We start from the raw sequence: 23,876 nt of genomic DNA on the forward strand, positions 1-23,876 counted from the left end.
CATTACAGTAACAGAGTGTATGTATGTGTGTGTAAATCCACATACTTTGATATGCCAGCAAAGAAGTTATCAAAGTAAACAAACCAAGTGGATGGGTAGATAGCATTCAAATTCAGTCTTAACTTACACTATGAGTGGTCTCAGATGTTGTCTGATGTGTTGTTAGTGAGGTTCATATTTGTCATCTACCAAGTGTTAAGTTCAACTTGCAAAAACAGAAGGCTGAAACCAAAAAATACATATAAAATAAAGCATAGTGCTCTATAATCTCACCAAGCCATGATGGGCCTTTTTTCTTTTTTCTTTCAATTCATTTTGAACTTAAAATGCTTTGCAAACTGTAAAGTGCTAGACCATAGGTTTCCAAAGGGGGCAATACCACCAACGATCTAGGAGGTGGTAGTAGCCTCAGGTGCAACCAGGGGGTGTTGAATAAAAATAAGGGAGCAGTGGAAGCATGAGGAAAGAAGAAAAGATAACAAAATTTTGAAAAACTATTCATACATGTTTCATCTGTTGTGTAACAGTTAAAGTCGTAGCGATTACATTGTTTTCCAAATAAACATACAAAATGTAAGTTATAACTGATCCATCATCAAGTCCACTGACAGGTCTTAAGAAGAAAGTGTTGGCAGGCAAGCCTGTGGAACATTGTTAGGAAGTCCTGCATGCACGGGCAGGAATATGTATGTGTAATGACTTGTTTACAATACGATACTATCAGGTTACATGACACAATGCATCATCAAAATTTCAATGCAGGAAAAAACCCACAAATTTGCAATAAATTATTAAATTTAAGAAGCATCATTTTTAAAAAATTTTGTATTTTTTTGAAATGACATAAATTTCAAAAAACTGTTAAAGGGTTAAAGAAAGTAGATTTCCAAGGGGGAACTGAGTAATTTTCTTTTTTTTTTTAAAGAGGGCAGTAGGCCAAATAAGCTGGGGAACCTCTAAGCTAGACAAACATAAGCTGTCACTGTTATTGGCTCAAGAGATGTTCCTAAGTGGATGACATTGTACTGAGTACACTGAACCCTAAAAACTACAGAGATATATAGCCACTAAAAGACTACTGGTCTAGGAACCCACATAAGAAAAACCCAAGTGAATAAGGAATGAATATTGCCCAGATTATGACAAGAAGTTAGACTGGCTGAGTTACTTCACCAACAACATATCTATCTTCCAACAGATGGACAATAAGACAGATCCAGAATTGAACAGAAAGGAGAGCGTGGCCTGGAAGGCATTGGGGGAAACAGCACAGAGCATTCAAAAGTCCCAAGCTATTCCAAACTACAAAAGCTGCCTCCTACCAAGAGGCTCCTGGTGACACCCAGTGTTTGCAAAGCATGGCACATCACCATCTCTCAAAAAACCAAAACTGAAGTTTGACCTAAAGGACAATGAAGAGACATAGAGTGGGTATAAATAAACTGCAGCATATCATCAATGATGACTCACACTCAAGAAATGGCATCAACAACAGGTATGACAAGAAAAGGAGGTAAGTCAAGGAGTGAGAGTGAAGAATGACAGATGGCCAGCCTAAGGGTTGCACTGGCATTCATGAAACATTACAACCTGGAGGAAGTCCTCTGTTATGTTAGGCAGAAGTTCTGTGGAGGATTTATGGAAGGACATTGACAAGAATCACACAGGAAGAAGAGGCACAAACGTTCAATGATGGAGGAAGTATCCACACTAACAAGATCACAGATTTATTAAAAGCATCAGAATGTTATTGGCTCTGGACTACTGGCAGCTAATATCCGCTCAGAAATGCACCTGCTCATATACATTACAAAAGCTGATTTTAGAAGCTAAGTCCAAATATAATTGATTATATCAATATGTCAATTTGCTTTCAAAAATAATAGCTAATATTTATATAGTGTCTTAAGTTTATTCCTTAAAATTATTCTAAATAACTTACCTTGAATGGAGATGAGCCTCAAATGATTTTTTTACCAGATCAAAAGGGACCTAGGCCTCTTATTAACTAAGAAATGGTACCACCAACTTCTCTAGCCACTGACCACACCAGTCACAGGATATTCACCTGTTGCAGGCATGAGTTTTCTAATAGCAGAGAAGTTTCAAGGCCTTATGCTACTGATCATGCCACTTCAATGTGAGCACCAAAATCTGGCTTACTTCTCTAAGGGTCTGATCTCAATTTAACAAATAACTGAAGCACTCAACATTTTCACACAAGATACTTTATCCCTTGGGACCTCATTTGCCTCCTCTGTAAAATGAAGAGGTTAGACGAGAGAACTTCTAAAATTCCTTCCAACTCTAACTTTCTCTAATCAACAGCATGGAGGGTGGCTCTTTTTTCCCTCCACCTTTCAAATAGCTACCTGAAAAAAAAATGGAAACTCACTGCCTCAAAAAATAGGCTGGTCAGTCTCAGAAAGACTCAGCTGGGGAACTTACCTATACTATATTAAAGTCCTTGTTTTGTAGAAGGGTGACTGGATGATTTTATGACCATTAAATATAGACGCTCCTAGATAATAACAGCATTAGCTTCAACACTAACCCTAGCTTATATTTATCTAAGTCCTTTCATCCAGGAAAGAAGGCATATCGCCAGGTGTCAGGTACTCAAGCAAAAGTCAAAAAATGGCAACAATAATAAATATTTATCATAAGACAGAAACAATTTTGATCCTAAAGAAATTAGAGTGGTGGAACCCTACCTTAACACCTAAAAAATACCACAGTAAGAACTGGCTACTACCAGATATACAACACAGAGAGAGGTAACATGGTAGAGGAAAAAGAACTGGAGTTGGAGGAAGAGGACCTGGGTTTGAATCCAAAAGATGATACTTAAAAAGTCTCTGAAATTATACAAGTCACTTAACCTCTCCAGGCCTGAGAGTCTTATAAAATGAGGGGGCTGAATTAGATCCCCTCTGAGGTCCCTTATAGCTCCAAATCTATGATTCTAAATCCCCTATGAACTTAACTGACGTGATAGGTAGGGTCTAATGAAAGAAAACTACAAACAAATTTACTTACATGCAGGGCGTATTTAATCGCTTAGACAATTTCAACAACGTTAGTTTTTAAAACAGCAAGCAATGTACTAAATTCCTGAGCTCTATCACTTCCCAAAGATCTGGTATTTAAGGAAGATATGGGTGAAGGAGGCAGAAAGAGAGGACTCCAGGTAAAGCATTCTTACCCCTATCATAATCTGTCTATTCATTCATGCAGCATGATTCTCAAGCAATTAGAGTAATTACGCAATGAGTAAACTTCTTCATACCTCATGGGTAAGGCCAAGCCATCTTGTAGGCTTGGGAGTCCCAGGTCAGAGAGAGTATCTGAGCTGACAGAAGCTGGTGACAAAGATCCTTCTTTCTCTTCCAGCAGATCCAGTTTCACCAAACTGCTGATCTCATCCTCAGAGTTATCTTCGGACACAGAGCCAATTATGAATCGAGAGCGCTGGTTCAGCTCCAGAGGCTTGGCCACAGGAGAAGGCTCATCCATTATGTCATCAAAATAGGTTCTTAGAGCTAGGGAAAAAACATAAAACTTACAGAGCAAAACCAAACAGAATGAATAATCAAGTAGGAATAGGGCAGGATTGGAGAAATACCCTTTCTGAATATTTCAGTGCTTTTATTTTCCCAAATATGAGATGAAATCTAGTGTCATACCACCTACCCTACCCCTAAGTAGTAAATAGCAGCAATTAATCCCTTTCTTTCCCCAAAACTTCACACATTTTCTCCAAGTTTCTTAAGCCATCTCTCAAAAATTTAGGGCTGTCCAACTTGCAATTATAAGGGAACCTTACAAATGTAGTCTAGGAAAGCTTCTGGTTTCCAAATATAATACTGATGTGTTAAGTTTTATTGTGTTTTTTTAAAAATTGGTATTTATTTAAATTATATATATTATTACTGCTTGATTAAAAACCAAGTAGCAACGATTGTCTGGCTCTGCTCCTTCCTACCTGTGGGACTCTGGACAAGCCACTTCAACTTTCTGGGCCTCAGTTTCCTCATTTGTAAAATTATGCAGTTAGAATACAAAGCCTGTAAGACCTCTTCTAGCTCTAGGGTTCTAGTTACTTTTTGTGGTCATATCTTTAAAATTCATTGTGGGTAATATTTACATCAACTATGTCAAGGACACAAGATTTCCTTAATGGACGCATTTCCTCAACAATCCATATCAGACTGGCACTGCAGAGGTCCTGGATTTAAATCCTGACTCTACCCCTTCCTACCTATGGGACCACAGGCAAACTACTATAACTCTTTGGGCCTCAGTTTCCTCATCTGTAAAATTGTGGGATTGTACTACACGGCCTCTAAGATCCCTAGTTCCAGCTCTAATTCTCTAGGTCTCAAAGAGTTAAGCAACTGGAGTCAGGGGTAGCGAACCTGCGGCCTCCAGGCCACATGTAGCCTTTTGGGTCCTTGGATGCAGCCTTTTGACTGAGTTCCAAGTTTTATAGAACAAATCCTTTTATTAAGGGGATTTGTTCTGTGACGTCTGGATTCAATCAAAGGGCAGAACTTGAGGACCTACAGGGCCACAGGCAGCCTTGAGGCCACAGGTTCCCCACCTCCGGACTAGACCATGCATGGTCACATCACTAGTAAGTACCAGAGATTTGAACTCAGGTCTTTCTGACTCTAGGTCCAATATTCCCACCACTGTGTATATATCATGAAATATATAATTAAAAAAAAATCCCAGCTCTAACACTCAAGGGCAAATCCATGACATTTTAAGTTAAAGACTGTTTATGATCTTCATTATTGGAAAGAGTCTCTATACCAATGAAACCATAAATACATGACATATTGATAGGGGTGTATATGCACACATATGTAGATATACAGATATATCTCCCAGTATCTAACATAGTACATTATACTTAGTATTCACTTAAAACCTTGTTGAATGAATATATACGTATATATGTATATGTACATATATACGGGGAGAAAAAAAAGATACATCACTTTGGAATAAATTCCAGAATATATTTTGTTTTTTCAAAAATGATCCTACTGGGGCAGCTAGGTGGTGCAGAGAATAGAGCACCAGCCCTGAAGTCAGAAGGACCTGAATTCAAATCTGGCCTCAGACCAAACATTTGACACATACTAGCTGTGTGACCTTGGACAAGTCACTTAACCCCAACTGCCTCACTAAAAAAAAAAAAGATCCTATTATTGGCTTTTACTTCATTGTGTTGAATTATACATGCAGGAATTTCCAACAAAAAAATCATCACCTCTTGACATTGGCTTAAACATGAGCAAGCAATGAATCTATCATCAAATGTCAACAGTCATGAAAATGTCGCTTGAAATAAATTTGATATTCTTCGACAGAGTATCTTATTGGATGTGGACCACACAACGCCAAGCAGAGGCAAGTGACTATATGGGAAATAGAAAGTATGTCTAACAAAAGCATGCAACAAGACAACTAAGGGAAACAAGACTCATTCTGTCAAACAATGCAATCAAGCTGTAATATCAGAAAGCTTCAAAAGCATTGTGTTTAGCTCAGTATCAAACAACTTGCAGCCATTTTGTTCTATTTAAGCGCATCCCAGCACTAATTTTGTGACATTTCAACATGTCTATCTTATGAGAATTATTTGCATTCCATTATTATGCAAGCAGCTTTCAGAAAGCCTAGGAAGACTTACATGAACTGATGCAAAGTAAAATAAGCAGAACCAGGAGACTACTGTACACAGTAACAGCAAAACTATACAATGATCAACTGTGAATGACTTAGCTATTCTCAGCAATACAATGATCAAAGGCAATTCCAAAGAACTTACAATGAAAACCACTATCCACATCCAGAGAAAGAACTGATGTAGTCTAAATATAGACCGCAGCATACTTTAACTTTCTTTACTATTCTTGGGGTTTTTTTGGTCTGCATTTTCTTTTGCTATATGGTTAATATGGAAATGTTTTACATGATTGCACATGTATAATCTATATCAAACTGCTTGCCTTCTCAAGGAGGGGAGAGATGAAGGAGGGAGGGAAGGAAGGAAGAAGAGAATATGAAACTCAAAATGTTTTCAAAAAGAATGTTAAAATTTTTCATTTACATGTAATTGAAAAAATTAAATTAAATATTAAAAAAAATTATTTTCATTCCAAAAAATAACTAAATGCCATAAAGGATCTTGGGAGAGTCAGGTATGAAGAAGTAGGAGTATCATTAAATCAAACAACAGAACACCAAAATTAGGGATTACTGATCTAGAGAACAAAGTTATTTCTTCCCCCTTTATAGTACACATGTAAAAACTGCTTAAGCACTATTATTTTAGAAAGATTTTTTTTTAAACCTCTAAATGAATACAGATTCTCTTAAAGGAGCAAAGCAATTTTCATAAAAGCTAGATGTTAGAGGAATGACTCCCAAATTTATCAGGAACTGAAACATATAAACATCTCCTAAAAGAGAAAAATAGAACTTTTTTTTCTCACAAAACTGTAAGAAAATATGAAAATTCATACAATAGATATAGAAATAGATATATGTTCATTAGATAGTTCTCCAGTGTGTATAACAGGTCCTCTACATAAGTGAAACTTTTGTTTTTCTTTTTTTTTTTTAATATATTTTTCTAGAAGTTTAAAAGGAAAGCCAGTAGGTTTGAGGGTTCTATTTTGTTTTGTCTTTAAAAACAACAGCTAGAAAGAATCACCCAGAATAAAAACAAAGGGTAAAGCAGACAAGAGGAAATTAAACAATTTCCACATTTAAAAAGCCCAGAATAATGTAGTCTGAAAAGAATCACTCACATGAGAAGATCCAATAAAAATACCCAACAGAAAGGAGAAAAAGAATAGCTGCTTTTTTGTTTATGAGAGGTACACAAGTGATAGGTAAAATATTCAGGAGGAGATTCTACTTGTTGGTCAGGGTCAGAACTGAAGCGTAAAGCATTCCATCTGGGATCCACAGTTACACTTCCACATTCAATAAGATGGATAAGGACAGGAACTGGACCTCTGATTTCATTGGTACAGGGAGCTCCCAGAAGAGGAAACTCCTTCAGATGTAGGTTGGTGTGTTAAGAGTCTTAAAGGCTGCAATTTAGGGTCTTAAAGACTCAATCATCTAAAAACTAGCCAAGACAGATATAATAAAAAGAGATGTGAATAAGAAAAGAAAATCTGACCCTGGGAACATTAAACCAGAGGGTCTTTGGAGCCTGTATTGCCAACGTTCCCCTCTTGGGGGAGTGAGACAGAACAATTTGGCAACCTGTCTTAATTAAATGTGCCAAAGGTTGGGAATGGCTTGATCCCTACACCTAACAACTTCTTGTTTGTTGCAGTTTTTTTTCCCCAAAAGTGGGCCAAATAATGAGAAATCCACATGAGAGCCAAGCAGATCAGAAATACATGTGATGGCTAATGTGGAAATGTTTCACATGACTTCCTATATATAATGGGTATTGTATTTCTTGCCTTCTCAATGGGTTGGGGAAGGGATAGAAAGAGAGAGTGAATCTGAAACTGACAATAAAAATTTTAAAATTTTTAAAAGGGAAAAAAGAAATCCATGTGAGTGATCTCTTAAAAAATTATAAGAAACATGGATTTGAAGCAGTAGTCTTAAAACCATTCAAAGGAATTTAACCAACTCTTAATTCACATTTAAATGAAGAGTTATAAACCTAGTGCTAGCTGCTGAACAATTAAAATATTGGTATATTTAAGAGACCAAACTATTCTTGAACTATGGCAGGTACTCAATATGCAGAAATCCCAACTGTGAGAAATAAGATGCTATCACTGATGGTGGTTCCCAGCTCTGCTTTTAGGAGTTTCATGAAACAGACTGTACTTACACAAATTCAGGAAGACCAAAACATGCTCCAGAGTTTGGTCACATGTGTAGAAACTTCAGTTGGTTAGGTCTTATCGTTCGGCAACTGCATGTGTGCTGAGTAATCACCTAATTAAAAGACTAGGTCTTTTTTAAATTCTGAAAAATGCCAGTCAAACTATCCCCAAGTCAGCCAAGCTACAGTTATCCCACAGAAGGTAAGTCAGGTCTAGTGGGGAAGTCATAGGATAAAAGATCTGAAAGAGATCTGAGTACATGTAGCTCAACCTCATTTTAAAGATGAGTAAACTTGGAAATGAACCAAAGTCACCACTAGGGGAAAAAAAAGACAAAGGAGAACCATAGAGTAAATGTCCACATACTTCAAAAACAAGTCCATGTCCTATCCCATCTCAGTTGATTCTATTATCTATTCAGAGAACTGCATTCAGATCTAGAGATCAGTCAGAGAAGGGTGGGGAAATAATTAATTTCTCTACATATTATTTCTGCCATAAGCTCTTTCCTCATACAATACCTTAACACTAGTTTTTCCATTTCCAAATAGCAGGATCACTTTTTTTAAACTCGCCTTGCAATTTAAATATTTTACACATTAATTTTTGTGACATTCCAAACATTATAGACCATTATACTTACCTCTTATAATTCTTACAACGTAAGAAGATATCCACCTCCAGAAAGAACTATTTAAAAAAGAGAGAGAGAAGTTTAATGATGAAGTTCATTTCTAGTCTTTTTTTTTTTTTTACTCAGGAGAGTACAAAATTAATCAACCCTGCCCTCCATTCCTCCAGGCATTTATGAAACACTTACTTCTATAAGCCACTCTGCCAGATATTGAGGATCCAAAGACAGAAAGAAAAACAGCTCTCCTGGAGCTGACATTCTGCTAGGGGTGAGGTAGAGGGGGGTAGGGGGAGAAGATAGAACATATATACAGCCAAATAAATGCAGGATCATTTAAAAAAGGAGTAAGCCCAAACAAATGATGAGAAATGGGCTTCCCTCATGTCACACAAGGGTGGAGCCTTAAAAGACACTATGGTGAGGAAGTAAGGCCTAGGTGACAGCCAGGGAAACGGAGAGTGAAGGGAGAGATGCGATGGCAAGTAATGGAGCTTGGCTGGGATATAGACTGAGTGAAAAGGAGTCATAGAAACAATCTGTAGAAGCAGCAGATTGAAGAGCTTTAAACGTAAAGCTTAAGAATGTGTATTTTGTCCTAAGGAGTCACTAAAGATCCTCAAGCAAGGGGCAGCTAGGTGGCGCAATGGATAGAGCACCAGCCCTGGCTTCAGGGGAACCTCAGTTCAAATCTGGTCTCAGACACATAACATTTACTAGCTATGTGGCCGTGCCCAACTCACTTAACCTCATTGTCTAGCCCCCCCCACAAAAAATAAATTAGATCCTTAAGCAAACGGGTAATTCAAAACACCATCTCTCTGGTGAAGTCTATCAACTTAAAGTATGTTTAGTTCTCCAACTACCACTTTATTCACTGTGCCAACCACAGGATAAGCAAGGCAGCCCAGCTAAAGCAGAAAGGAACCCTGAGAGAGACAAAGGAGGAAATGGGCAGCCGAGCAAGTCAAACATCACCACCACCACCACCACCCCCTACATCAATGCAGATGGCTCAGGACCCTGGGCCCAAGAGCCTTTGGAATAGTAATGCCTTCAGCCCCTCAGCCATCATCCTGAGAAGTAACCAAACCCTTCTGGTTGTATATTTTGATCTTTTTCACCAAAGTAAGACAACATAGTCTGACTCTTTTTGCCCTGCCTGCTCATGATCCTGGCCAATTACTTGAGTTTTAAACTCTTTGTTAAGTTACGAATCTGCTTCCAATGTGGAGAATGCACTGTCCCAAGCTTTGGAGGGTTTGTACAGCTGTTTTCAGAGATACTTGTAGGGACCTGTAAATTTTCAGTTCTTTCAAGGTGGTATGATAAGGGGCGAGGTGTTTACTCCTTTCCTGGCCTATGACAACAAGTACTCCTTTCTGTCCTGTAACTGTGAGGAGGGGCTCCTCTGCACAGCCACTACAAGCTCTACCAAGCCAGCGCTCCTCCTCACCCCAGCACCGCCGCCCAGAACTGTGGCCCAGATCCAAACACGGGCAAAGCAAGAGATTCTGTCTCAGCACTGGCAAAGAGATCCCTGCAATCCCTCTCTGATCAGCCACTGGATTCCCCCTCAGTCTGTGGGCTGGAAGCTCAGGAAGCAGCTGCCCCCCCCCCCAGGGCCAAGCTCTTGGGGAATGGAGCTGAAACCCTACCTTCCTCTCTGAGCACAGCAGAAACAGACTTTTCCCACTGACCTTCTAAGCTGTCTTTGGCATTGGTGGATTGAGGAGTCTGGAAACCTCCACAGCTGTGGGCGATTCAGTCCTCTGAGGCCTGCTCCAGGTTTGCTGCAGCTTGCGCGCCCACTCCGCACTGTGCTGAGCTGCCAGCCCGGCATGATACACCTTTCTGATCAATCATCCAGGTTGTCTTGGGCTGGAAATTTGTTTCACTCTGTCTTTTTGTGGGTTCTGCTGCTTCAGAATTTGTTTAGAGCCATTTTTAATGAGTATTTGGAGGGGTCTGGGGGACAGCTCAAGCAAGTCACTGCTTTCACTCCGCCATCTTGGCTCCACTTCCCCCATTGCCCAGAAGTAACCAAACCCCATGGAGATGCTACCTGGCAACTGCTCTAGCAGGCACTACAGCCACAGCTAGTGAAGACCCTGAAAAGAAAGTTCTTGCTACCAAAGACCTTGGCACCATCAAATGGTTCAACATCAGAAACTGATATGTTTTTATCAGTGGAAATGACATTAAAGAAGAGGCATGAATATCTGCTTTGCCACTGCATCCTAAGGACCAAGAGACCTTTCCATCTGACTTGCAACTTGAAACCTTCCATTCGCATTAGAATATGAGCTTTCTGAAGGCAGGAACTGTCTTACTTTTCTAGTTGTATCCCACAGTGCTTTGCACTAGAAAGTGCTTAAAAAAAGCTTCAGTCATGAATTCAGGTCTTCAAATTAAAAGCATTTATTACACTGCTGATGGAGTTGTGAATTACGGCAAACTCCTTGAAATGCATTACAGAATTATATTTTAACCTCTCACTACTAGAATAATATCCTAAAGATACTATCTATTAATGGGGGGGAGAGGGGCCAGAAAGTAAAAAGGGGAGGCCAAACTGTACAAATATATTTCTAGTAGTCCTTTTTGTAACAGCAAAAAGCTAGAAACAATTCACATGTCCAATGACTGAAAGACAGCTAACAAAACTGTAGAACATTAATATAATGGCATAATACATCAACAAGTCTTTATTAAGCAGCTAAAATGTAACAGAAGAACAAGTATGAAAAACACAAAGACTGATAAGAAACAATTTAGAATGAAGAAAGCAGAACCAAAATAATGATACATATTAACTACAACTATGCATTTTTTTAAAAGCCAAAAAACACACAAAAGACAGAATTAAGTTTAAAGAGACTTAAAAGCAAACAGGATAGTTTTATACAACTTTTTAAAAGATATATTTTAAAAATAAAATACAAAGAAAGTTTACAATTTTACATAAAATCTTCTCTTATCTGAACATTTATATTTGCTGATAATTAGGCTTGTAATAAAATTAAGGGAAAAATTATCAATAAGATTTTGTACTTCTATACACTCATCAAATCCATCATTCAGTGTTAGAACAAAAGCCCTAGCTGCCATTCTACAAATATCTTTTCTAGCTAAAATTACTTTAATGGATCTTTGACTTCACTGATGTAGGTACTCCTCCAATAGTATGAATCACAACCCATGTAATGCCTTCTTACTCTTTTTGACAACCTTCCACATCCTCCACAAAATCATCTACAACATACGTGGCACACCTGTGCTGAAAGCCTTCCCCTGGATCTCAAGTTACTGCATGGATACAAATGGAGCACACAGGCTCTGCAACAATGATCCCTTGCTCACTGCTCTTTGGGTCTCCCCAAATTTTAACTCTTCAAAGGCCATAAGGCATTAGTGAATAAAAACTGATATTTAAAAGGCAAACCTTAATTTTAAGCCCAAGCTTGGACTCATGAGAAGCAGAAAGGCAACCCCAGGAGGAGCCTTAGATCAATTCTGAGCTCAGCTCACCAGCCATCTACAGGGCCTAACCCAATTACATGGAATGATGGACCAGCTTTAGAGACTATCTTACTGCACACTGCAGTCTAGATAACAGGAATTCTTCACCCACTTGGTCTTTTTTGTATGCATAGTTGAGCTAAACTTTTTGAGTGATTAGAGATCTCATTTAGGAGTCTCTGCAATGTTCCAGGACAATAGTGCAATCTATAGAGAGGAGCATCTGGAGAACCTTGCCACATGTAGGCAATATTCCTTCCATTTGGACTCTTCCCTGGATGTCCTTCTGGACAACAGAAAATACCTTTGGTGAGGATACAGCTCCCTGTTTTATGACTTACTTGATATTAATAATCAGAGGGTCAAAGTTATCTAATACATCGTTCAAGGAATCTTGTATGATTTTGATATATGCATGAGAAACCTTTAACATGATATGCACATTTGACTCATTCACTAAAACTTTTGATCAACCGTGACCATAAAGATGTAGCCTGCTATATCATTTGTGAGAGCCTATCTCAATACTTCATTACACTTCATCAAGGATGTCTTCATCATACATGCAAAATATTTCATTAAGATTTTATAGAAGTGAGAATAGGTGTATGGGTTGGTCATTAGTAATATTTTCTTGGTCATTTTTTTTTCAATAGCAACAAGGTTTGAGATTTTTCCCCCCTAATCACTGCATATTCTCCACTCTTTCAGATATCTTGAGAATTGGTCCTTTGGTGCTCTGAAAATTATATTACCTATGGTACAGACTTCCTTGTATATACAGTTTTGTCCAGCAGCAATTCCAATATTTGTTTTCTTTAGTGCCATTTCTACTTCCTCATTCAAGACACTAGTTGCCCTAATCCTAGACCTGAAGTCAAGAAAAACCTGAGTTCAAATCCCACTTCAGACACTCATTAGCTGTGTGACACTTTGACAATTATTTAACCTCTCTCAGTACAGCATAGGCATAACAGCATTTGTCTCATACAGTTGTTGTAAGGATGAGTTGACATAATATATTTAAAGCGTTTTACTTAAAACCACCTTTAATGTGCTATTATGTCGTACATTAAGATTTATCAGGTTAAGAATCCAAATGTGGTGGTTTCAGTGTTTATGATGAAGAAAATGTTTGTTACAGAAAACTTTACAGATCTCCATTTTTCACCTATTCATTGTCCTCCTTCCAGTTTCAGTCCTGAATGCCCTTGTGATGCTTTTGCTTAGTTGAATCTCTCAACAAGCTTTGTGTAAATTTGACTTTTCCCCCACCCCACCGCTTTTGCCTGTTCCATGAGGCAAAACTTCTCACAATCTTCCAATATCCTTTTCCATAATATTTTATGGCTCATTCTCAACTGGTATTGCCCTTAGGAGCCATATCTTTCACCTTAGTAAGAGCATATGTTTACTGGCTGATAGAGTTTCTGGGTTCTTCTGGTCCTCCTAAGTTGTGCTGATTAATATATATTGGTTAAACTTCATTAAGAATGTCTATGTTGACATCCATTTATCTTATCTATTTCCTATTTTTAAGCATCAACAGCTTATTTAAAGAGACAATGCTAGATTACCAGCTAGACAGCTGATTCAAAAACAAATCCCATAGCTTCATTTCTAAAATATATAGAGAACTGAGTCAAATTTATAAGAATACAAGTCATTCCCCAATTGATAAATGGTCAAAGGATATGAACAGGTAGTTCTCAGATGAAGACATTAAAGCCATCTATAGTCACATGAAAAAATGCTCTAAATCACTATTGATTAGAGAAATGCAAATCAAAACAACTCTGAGGTACCACATCATAACCATCAGATTGGCCAACATAACAAAACAGGAAAATGATAAATGTTGGAGAAGATGTGGGAAAACTGGAACACTAATGCATTGTTGGTGGAGTTGTGAACTGATCCAACCATTCTGGAGAGCAATTTGGAACTATGCCCAAAGGGCTATAAAAGGGAGGGGCAGAGCCAAGATGGCGGAGTGAAAGCAGTGACTTGCTTGAGCTCTCTCCCAAACCCCTCCACATACTCATAAAAAATGGCTCTAAACAAATTCTGAAGTAGCAGAACCCACAAAAAGACAGAGTGAAACAAATTTCCAGTCCAAGACAACCTGGATGATTGATCAGAAAGGTGTACTGCGCCAGGCTAGGAGCGCAGTGCAGCGTCGGCACGTAGGCCACACCACCAAATCTGGAGCAGGCCTCAGAGGACTGACTCGCCCGCAGCTGTCGAGGTTTCCAGACTCCTCAATCCACCAATGTCAAAGACAATTTAGAAGGTCAGTGGGAAATATCTGTTTCTGTTGGTGCTGTGAGAGGAAGGCGGGGTTTTAGCTCCATTCCCCAAGAGCCTGACGGGAAGGGGGGGGGAGGGCAGCTGCTTCCTGAGCTTCCAGCCCACAGACTGAGGGGGAATCCAGTGGCTGATCAGAGAGGGATTGCAGGGATCTCTTTGCCAGTGCTGAGGCAGGAATCTCTTGCTTTGCCTGTGTTTGGATCTGGGTCACAGTTCTGAGTGGCAGTGCTGGGGTGAGGAGGAATGCTGGCACGGAGGAGCTTGTAGTGGCTGTGCAGAGGAGCCCCTCCTCACAGGTACAGGACAGAAAGAAGTACTTGTGGTCACAGGCCAGGAAAGGAGTAAACACCTCTCCCCTTATCATACCACCTTGGAAGAACTGAAAATTTACAGGTCCCTACAAGTATCTCTGAAAACAGCTATACAAACCCCTGAAGCTTGGGACAGTACACTCTACACATTGGAAGCAGACTCTTACCTTAACAAAGAGTTTAAAACTCAAGTAATTGGCCAGGATCATGAGCAAGCAGCACAAAAAGAGTCAGACTATATTATCTTACTTTGGTGAAAAAGAAGATCAAAATACACAACCAGAAGAAGACAACAAAGTCAAAGCTCCTACATCCAAAGCCTCCAAGAAAAATATGAATCAGTCCCAGGCCTTGGAAGAGCTCAAAAGGGATTTTGAGAAGCAAGTAAGGGAAGGAGAGGAAAAACTGGGAAGAGAAATGAGAGTGATGCAAGAAAATCATGAAAAACAAGTCAACAGCTTGCTAAAGGAGGCCCAAAAAAATACTGAAGAAAATAACACCTTAAAAAATAGCCTAACCCAAATGGCAAAAGAGGTCCAAAAAGCCAATGAGGAGAAAAATGCCCTAAAAAGAAAAATTGGCCAAATGGAAAAGGAAGTCCAAAAGACTACTGAAGAAAATACTTCCTTAAAAATTAGAATAGAGCAATTGGAAGCTAGTGACTTTATGAGAAATCAAGACACTGTAAAACAAATCCAAAAGAATGAAAAATTAGGAAACAATGTGAAATATCTCATTGGAAAAACAACTGACCTGGAAAATAGATCCAGGAGAGAGAATTTAAAAATTATTGGACTATCTGAAAGCCATGATCAAAAAAAGAGCCTAGACATCATCTTTCAAGAAATTATCAAGGAAAACTGCCCTTATATTAGAACCAGAGGGCAAAATAGAAATTGAAAGAATCCACAGATCTCCTCCCGAAAGAGATCCCCAAAGGAAAACTCCTAGGAATATATAGCCAAATTCCAGAGTTCCCAGGTCAAGGAGAAAATATTACAAGCTGCCAGAAGGAAACAATTCAAGTACTGTGGAAACACAATCAGGATAACACAAGATTTAGCAGCTTCTACATTAAAGGACCTCAGGGCATGGAATATAATATTCCAGAGGGCAAAGGAGATAGGATTACAACCAAGAATCACCTACCCAGCAAAACTGAGTATAATCCTTCAGGGGAAAAAATGGTCATTCAGTGAAATAGAGGACTTTCAAGCATTCTGATGAAAAGACCAGAGCTGAATAGAAAATTTGACTTTCAAATACAAGACTCAAGTGGAACATTAAGAGGTAAACAGGAAAGAGAAATCATAAGAGACTTATTAAGATTGAACTGTTTACATTCCTGCATGGAAAGATGATATTTAAACTCATGAGACCTTTGTCAGTATTAGGGTAGTTAGAAAAAAATATATGTATGTATATAGATAATAGATAATAGATAGATAGATAGATAATAGATAGATAGATAGATAGATAGATAGATAAGGGCACAGGGTGAGTTGAAGATTAAGGGGTCATATCTGGAGAATAAAATTAAGGGATGAGAAGGATATACTAGGAGAAGAGAAAGGGAGAGGTAAATGGGGTAAATATCTCACAAAAAAAAACAGAAAAGAAAAGTCTCTACAGTGGAGGGGAACAGGAGAAGGTGAAAGGGAATGAGTGAATCTTATTCTCATAGGATTTGGCTTAAGGAGAGAATAACATTCAATTGGGTATGGAAATCTGTCTTACCCTACAGGAAAATAGGGGGAGAAGGGGACAAGAGAGCAGGGGGATGATAGAGAGGAGGGCAGATTGGGAAAGGGTAATCAGAAGAAATACTTCTGAGGAGGGACAGGGTCAAAAGAAAGAATAGAATAAATGGGAGGGCAGGATAGGATTAAGGGGAAATAGAGTTAGTTTTTCACAACATGTCTACTATGGAAGTGTTTTGCATAACTGCACATGTACCACCTATATTGAGTTGCTTGCCTTTTCAATGAGGGTGGGTGGGGAGGGAGGAAGACATAAAATTTGAAACCTAAAGTTTTAAAAACATATGTTTTTATAAAAATGTTTTCACATGCTACTAGGAAATAAGAAATACAGGAAATGGAGTACAGAAGTCTATCCTGCCCTACAGGAAAACAGAAGGGGAAGGGGATAAGAGAAGGGGGGAGAGATAGAAGAGAGGACAGACTAGGGGAAGGAATATTCAGAATTCATGGGGTGGGGGGAGGGGTGAGATGGGGTGAAAATTTGGAACTCAAAAACTTGTGGAAGTGAATGTTGAAAACAAAATAAACAAATTTATATTTTAAAAAAACAAAAAAAAACTCCAAAGGGCTATAAAAATGTGCATACCCTTTGACCCAGCAATACCACTTCTACAGCTATATCCCAAAGAAATCATACAAATGGGCAAAGGACCCACATGTACAAAAATATTTACAGCAGCTCTTTGTGTGGTGGCAGAGAATTGGAAATTGAGGAGATGCCCATCAATTAGGGAATGGCTGAACAAATTGTGGTATATTAATGTAATGGAATACTACTGTGCTATAAGAAATAATGAACAGGCAGACTTCAGAAAAACCTGGAAAGACTTTTATGGACTGATGCTGAGTAAAGTGAGCAAAACCAGGAGAACATTGTACACCGTAACAGTCACATTGTGAGATGACTAACTTTGATAGACTTAACCCTTCTTAGGAATGGAAGGATCTAAGACATCTCCAAGCCTCATGATGGAAAATGCTATCCACATCCAAAGAAAGAAACTATGGAGTTTGAATGCAGATCGAAGCATACTAGTTGCTCTTTTTTTTTTTCCTTCTGTTTTGTTTTGGAAATCCCTCTTTCTTGAGGTTCCACCTATTGGTTCTAATTCTTCCTTACAACATGACTAATGTGAAAATATGTTTAATAGGAATGTATATGTATAGCCTATATCAGATTGTGTGCTGTCTTGGGGATGGAAGTGGGTAGAAAGGGGAAAAAAATTTAAAACTCAAAAGTTTACAGAAGTGATTGTTGACAGCTAAAAATAAATAAAAAAGAAATAAAAATTTTTTAAAAGAGTCCTATAACAATAACTTGTCACTTCCTATCTATTAAAATATAACCATTTTCATTTTTGTGATGTTATTTGGTGTTTACCATGTCTTACACTCTACTCTCAAGGAACAGATTTATATATAAGTATGAGTCTTCAATAAAATCTCTAATCCTTTGGCCTCTCTTGTGTATTTATACCTGAATCATGTTTTCCCCATCCTCTCCTATGCTCACCTTTGTTTTGAAATCAACAAGTATTGTTAGCACTTATTAAAGTACATATTTATCAAATTAAGGGCCTAATGGAGTTCTTCACAGAATTTCCCTATCCCCTCATCTACAAAAAATACTGGCACAAAAGGGGCAATTATCTTCATTATGACTTCCAATCCTTCAGTATATTCTCAAGCCATTATATTACTTGCGCTTCATTTTTTTTCCCTTCCCAATCTTGACTCTACAGTTAACCAATTCAATTCCATACTGTTGCCTATTCTCAAATTCCTTTCTCTGTCCTTGATTCATTCCCTATCACCTTATTCAGCAGAACCACCCCCCCATCTCTAATCTTCAATCTGTCCTCTACTGCCTTCAAACATGATCAAGTCTCTCCCATCCTTTTAAAAAACCTTCACTAGTCTCTACCATCCTCTCAAGCATATTGTCCTACATTTCTCCTCACTTTACTTCCTCTCTTCTCATTCACTTCTCAATCTTTTGTAATCTGGCTTCCCCACCCACCTCTCAACTAAAACTATCCCATTCAAAATTAGCAATGGTCTCTTATAATTGCCAAATCTGACAGTCTCTTCTCAGTCTTCATTCTTATTGATCTCTCTGCTCCATTTGACGATGTTAATCATCCTATCTCTCCTGTTAGTTATTCTTTCCTCTCTGGCTTTTCCAGACCTTACTGTCTCCTGGGTCTCATCCTACCTGTCTGACCCCTCCTTCTCAGCCTCCTTTGCTGACTCAACATCCACTTCATGCCCCCTAGCTCTGTCCTGGGCCCTTTTCTTTTGCCCTCTACATACTCTCGGTGACATCAGTTCCAGCACTGAAATGGATTTAACTATCATCTCTAAGCAAATGATACAGAAATCTATCTACCCAGTCCCAAGCTGCAGCATCACATCACCAACTGCTGATGAGATATTCCAACTGGATGTCCAAAGATCTCTCAAGCTCATCATGTATAAACTACTCATTAAACTTACCCCAAAATTTATCCCTTTATCAAATTTCCCTATTTCTGTCTAAATACACCACTATCCTTTCATTCTCCAAAGTTCATAACTTTGACATTATCCTCAACTCCTCAGTCTCTTACTCCACATATCTAATCAACTGCCAGACCTTTCTGTTTCTAGCTCTACAACATCTCTTGCATCTGATTCCTTCTCTCTAGTCACACAATCACTACTTTAACTCAGGTCCACATCACTTTTTTTTTTTTGGTGAGGCAGTTGGGATTAAGTGACTTGCCCAGAGTCACACAGCTAGTAAGTGTTATGTGTCTGAGGCTGGATCTGAACTCAGGTCCTCCTGATTCCAGGGCTGGTGTGCTATCTACTTCACCACCTATCTGCCCCAGCCCTCACCATTTCTTAACTGGATTATTGCAACGGCTTCTTAATTGGTCACTGTCTCAGGTCTCTCCCCACTCCAGTCCATTCTCCACACAGCTGCCCAAGTACATATCCTTAAGTGCATATGACCATGTCAAACCCTACTTAATAAACTCCAGTGGCTCCCTATTGCCTCTAGGATAAAATATGAATTACTCTGTTCAGCTTTTAAAGTCCTTCACAGAAACTAAAACTATCTATAGTCATATTAAAAAATGCTCTAAATCACTATTACACAAATGCAAATCAAAACAACTCTGAGGTACCACATCACACCTATCAGATTGGCCAACATGACAAAACAGGAAAATGATAAATGCTGGACAAGATGTGGGAAAATTGGAACACTAATGCATTGTTGGTGGAGTTGTGAAATGATCCAACCATTCTGGAGAGCAATTTGGAACTATGCCCAAAAGGCTATAAAAATATGCATACCCTTTGACCCAGCAATACCACCTCTACGGCTATATCCCAAAGAGATCATAAAAATGGGAAAAGGAGCCACATGTACAAAAATATTTGTAGCAGCTCTTTGTGTGATGGCAAAGAATTGGAAATTGAGAGGATGCTTATCAAGTGGGGAATGGTTGAACAAGCTGTAGTATATGAATGTAATGGAATACCATTGTGCTATAAGAAATGATAAGCAGGTAGACTTCAGAAAAACCTAGAAAGACTTATATGGACTGGTGCTGAGGGAAGTGAGCAGAACCAGAACATTGTACACAGTAACAGCCACATTGTGAGATGACTAACTTTGATAGACTTATCTAAGACAACTCCAAAAGTCTCATGATGGAAAATGCTATCCACATCCAGAAAAAGAGCTATAGAGTCTGAATGCAGATCAAAGCACATTATTTGCTCTCTCTCTTTTTTTTTGTTTCTTCTTCCTCATGGTTTCTCCCTTTGGTTCTAATCCCTCTTTACAACATGACTAGTGTGAAAACAGATTTAATATGAATGTATATGTGGAGCCTATATCAAATTGCACACCATCTTGAAGTGGGGGGGGGTTGGGGAGAAAATTTGGAACTCAAAATCTTATGAAAGTGAATTTTGAAAACTAAAAATAAATTAATTAAAAAGGAAAAAAAAAGCCCTTCACAACATGGCCCCAACCTATCTTACCAGCCTTTCCACACTCTGTGACCCAAACTGACCATCTATCCCTCACATGTAGTAGTCTATCTCCCATCTCTGTGCCTTTGCATACGCACCAGGGTATGTTTCATGCCTGGAACATTCTCCCTCCTCACTTCTACTGCAAAGAATTTCTCTCTTCCCTTAAGACGCAGTTCAAGCACCATCTTCTACACCTAGTCTTTCCTGATTCCCTCTACCAACTACTAGTGTCCTCCCTCCCCACACCATATTTTGCATTTATTTTATGTATATTTTACATATATTCTTATGTATATACACACATATCTCCCAAATAAAAGGTCCCAGAGTATAAGCTGTTTCTTTTTGTGTTCGTATCCACAGCACCAGCACATACCAGTCACCTAACAAATGCTATTGATTAATTGGTGGTGATCTTTTTTTGCATATCCTTATCAGCTCATGAACACCGAAATATGCAACAATCAAGTTTCCCATGAAACATGTTATGCATTGCTTATTAATGCACAAGAAAATGAACTCAACAATCCTTTATTTGCTTAAGGAGAACCTGTGTCCGTCCTTCCACTTGGATACATTTTTCGTCTTTGGGTTTCATTTCTAATAAGAATAGTTATGGTCAAGATTAATATTTTTCAATAAAGAATAGAAAAGCATGGAAAGATTTATGTGAGCTGACACAAAGTGAAGTAATGAGAACCAGAAAAACAATATACATCATGACCACAATGTAGATGGAAACAACCATAAGTAAATAATCAAAACTGAAAGGTATGAAATCATGATGACCAGGCTTGGCCTTCAAGAAGAGATATCAAAAGGTATCTCCCACTCTTCCTTGAAGATAAAAGGGAGGATGGATATAAAATACTACATATAAGGTCAGATCTGGTTGCATTAATTAGCTCTGAACTTTTATTTTTCTCTTTTTTAATTCTTTTTATAAGGCATTAGTCTCTAGTAGGAGGGAAAATACTGAAAAATGAAGATGTTGTAAAAAGAAAATTTTATATATATATACACATATATACAAATAGAGATTAATATGATTCCATTATTCCAAGAGGAATCTACTTGGTTAACTGACAACGATCTCATATTTAGAGTATCAATGACTTCATATTTAGAGTATCAACAGCTAAGTCACTATTTAAAGGGATAGGGACTGGGCCTGTGACTTCAATGATAGAAGAAATTCTGGGATGAAATAACCACCCTTATCAAAGCAGGTCAGCTTCTTCTCTATACCTTAAGTCTCAGGGAGCTGCCTTGCCCAAGGTAACAAATCTAGCATGTATCAGAGTCAGTACTTGAACCCAGGTCTTCCTGGTCCTGAGATCAGCTCTCAACCTACTATAATATGCCGCTACTATAATGTGTATAGATGGACTAATAACTGTGATTCTTCACACCCTCTTCCCCCATCACTGCAGAAGCAGAAAAGAACCACACAGAATTAGGAAACATCTTATATTCTCCTTTTGTTTCATGGGTTCACATGACAAAGGAATTTATTTATCCCCAAGAGGCCAGACTACTTACTCATGATCAGCCTCTCCTCATTTACTCTACTCAGCTATACTGGTCCTCAGAAAAGAGATATCATCTATTGCTAGAACCACAGGTGAGGTCTTCTCAACATGACAGAACCTCCAGAGCTTATGTTTCACAAGCAGAGCTTTCAGGGTCACTCAGAGTCCTCTCCACACAATGATCATGCAACAGAAGAGGCCTTCTGGAAAGTCTCCTCTTATATGCTTCAGTAAACACCTTGATTCCTAGCCTAAACCCCAGCCAAATCAGTACAAGGTCACACTTAATCAGTGCTATAATCTCCAATTCTCCTCCAAAATAGAAAATGGGAAAAATCTAGTTCTCCTGAGTCCACTGAATCTCTGAATATATTTCCAGCTGGTCTAATATAAAAAAAAGGTGGTCAAGATAATCAAACCAATCATCAAACACAGATGTTAACACTGTAGAACAATGACTGCTGGTTTATCCAAACTGTGATCCAGATAGGTGGCAATATGGAGTCAGGCCTGGAGTCAGGAAAACCTAAGGTCAAATTCATCCTCCAACACTGAGCTGTGTAAGCTGAGGCAAGTTACTTGACCTTTGCTTGCCACGGGTTCCTCATCTGTAAAACAGGTACAATGTATATAAATGTAAAATGTAAAAAGGCCTCACAGGGCAGTTGTGAGAATAACATGAAACAGCATTTTTAAAGAGCTTTGCAGACATTAAAGTAACATATAAATGCTAGCTATTATTATCATTATCAACTGCTAAAGTTGAGTGATCTGCCCAAGGTCTCACTGGGAACCTTGCCAAGATTTGAACCTAGGTCCCCCAATGCCCAATCCAGTATTCTTTCCACTACACAATGGGGCCTATAGTATAACATCTCTCCAAATACATGAACTCATAGCTGCTGAGCTGAAAGGGACCTGATACAACTCCTTTATCTTACAGATAAGGAAACTAAGGTCTTAGGAATGTTAAGCAACTTGCCTAAAACAGCACAGATAGGAAGTATCAGAGACAGAATTTGAACCCAGGTTCTCTGCCTCTAAAGTCCATGTACTCACTGATTCTCAGAATAGTTGTCCCTAAGTATTAAAAGGGCTACCATATGGGAAAGGCATGAGATTTGTTGTTTACCCCCAAAAGACAGAACGAGGAATAGGAGGCGAGTTTGCCTTGCAAAGAGGCAAATTTAGGATTAACATGAGGAAAACTTTCCGTTCAGAGTAATCCAAAAGTGAGATGGGCCACCTAACCCTGCTGCAGCCCCACTGAAGGACTTTCAGCAAAAACTGGACAGACAGACAGATAGATAAATAAATAGATAAATAAACAAATGAATAACTAAATAACAAATAACCATTCATCAAGTATGACTTAGAAGAGATTCTTTTTCAATTTGAGTTAGGAGATAGAGGGCTATAAAAGCCTCACCTGTGATTCTAATTGCACTCTACTGTTCAAAGAATTAATTATTAATGACAAAGTTTGAGTGCTTTCTAGAAATTACTCTTCTGGGGGCAGCTAGGTGGTGCAGTAGATAGAGCACCAGCCCTGAAGTCAGGAGGACCTGAGTTCACATGCAGCCTCAAACCAAACACACTTACTAGCTGTGTGACCCTGGGCAAGTTACTTAACCCCAATTGCCTGAAAATAAAAATTTAAAAATTTTTAAAAAAAGAAATTACTCTTCTTATACTTTTATCAATGAGAATATATGATGTTTTATTGAAATAAAAATGTATAACTTATCCTTTTTATATGGTAGCCCTTACATTTTTTGCAAGGGGTCCAAAACTTGAGATCTATCCCTCAACATGAGGTGAGACTAATCACAACTAATGTATCTGCTAAAGAGTCAGAATAAAAAAAAAAAAACAGGTTTAACAAAACTATTTAA

The 23,876-nt window shown here is 38.5% G+C and overlaps 1 protein-coding gene across 2 annotated transcripts in view; it reads right to left on the reverse strand.

Annotated features, from left to right (window-relative positions):
• The window catches only part of ACACA (acetyl-CoA carboxylase alpha), a 253,708-nt gene that overhangs the window by 225,521 nt on the left and 4,311 nt on the right, over window positions 1-23,876 (reverse strand). For both annotated transcript variants that reach the window (XM_020991778.2, XM_078156110.1), the window contains exons 2-3: window positions 8,521-8,567; window positions 3,290-3,542 (exon numbers count right to left, since the gene is read on the reverse strand). In XM_020991778.2, the coding sequence (XP_020847437.1) occupies window positions 3,290-3,516 (227 nt within the window). In that variant the 5' untranslated portion in view covers window positions 3,517-3,542; window positions 8,521-8,567. The remainder of the gene's footprint in view (window positions 1-3,289; window positions 3,543-8,520; window positions 8,568-23,876) is intronic.

Source organism: Phascolarctos cinereus, unplaced genomic scaffold (assembly GCF_003287225.1).
Source record: "Phascolarctos cinereus isolate Bilbo 61053 unplaced genomic scaffold, phaCin_HiC Scaffold_5;HRSCAF=322, whole genome shotgun sequence".
NCBI lineage: Eukaryota > Metazoa > Chordata > Mammalia > Diprotodontia > Phascolarctidae > Phascolarctos > Phascolarctos cinereus.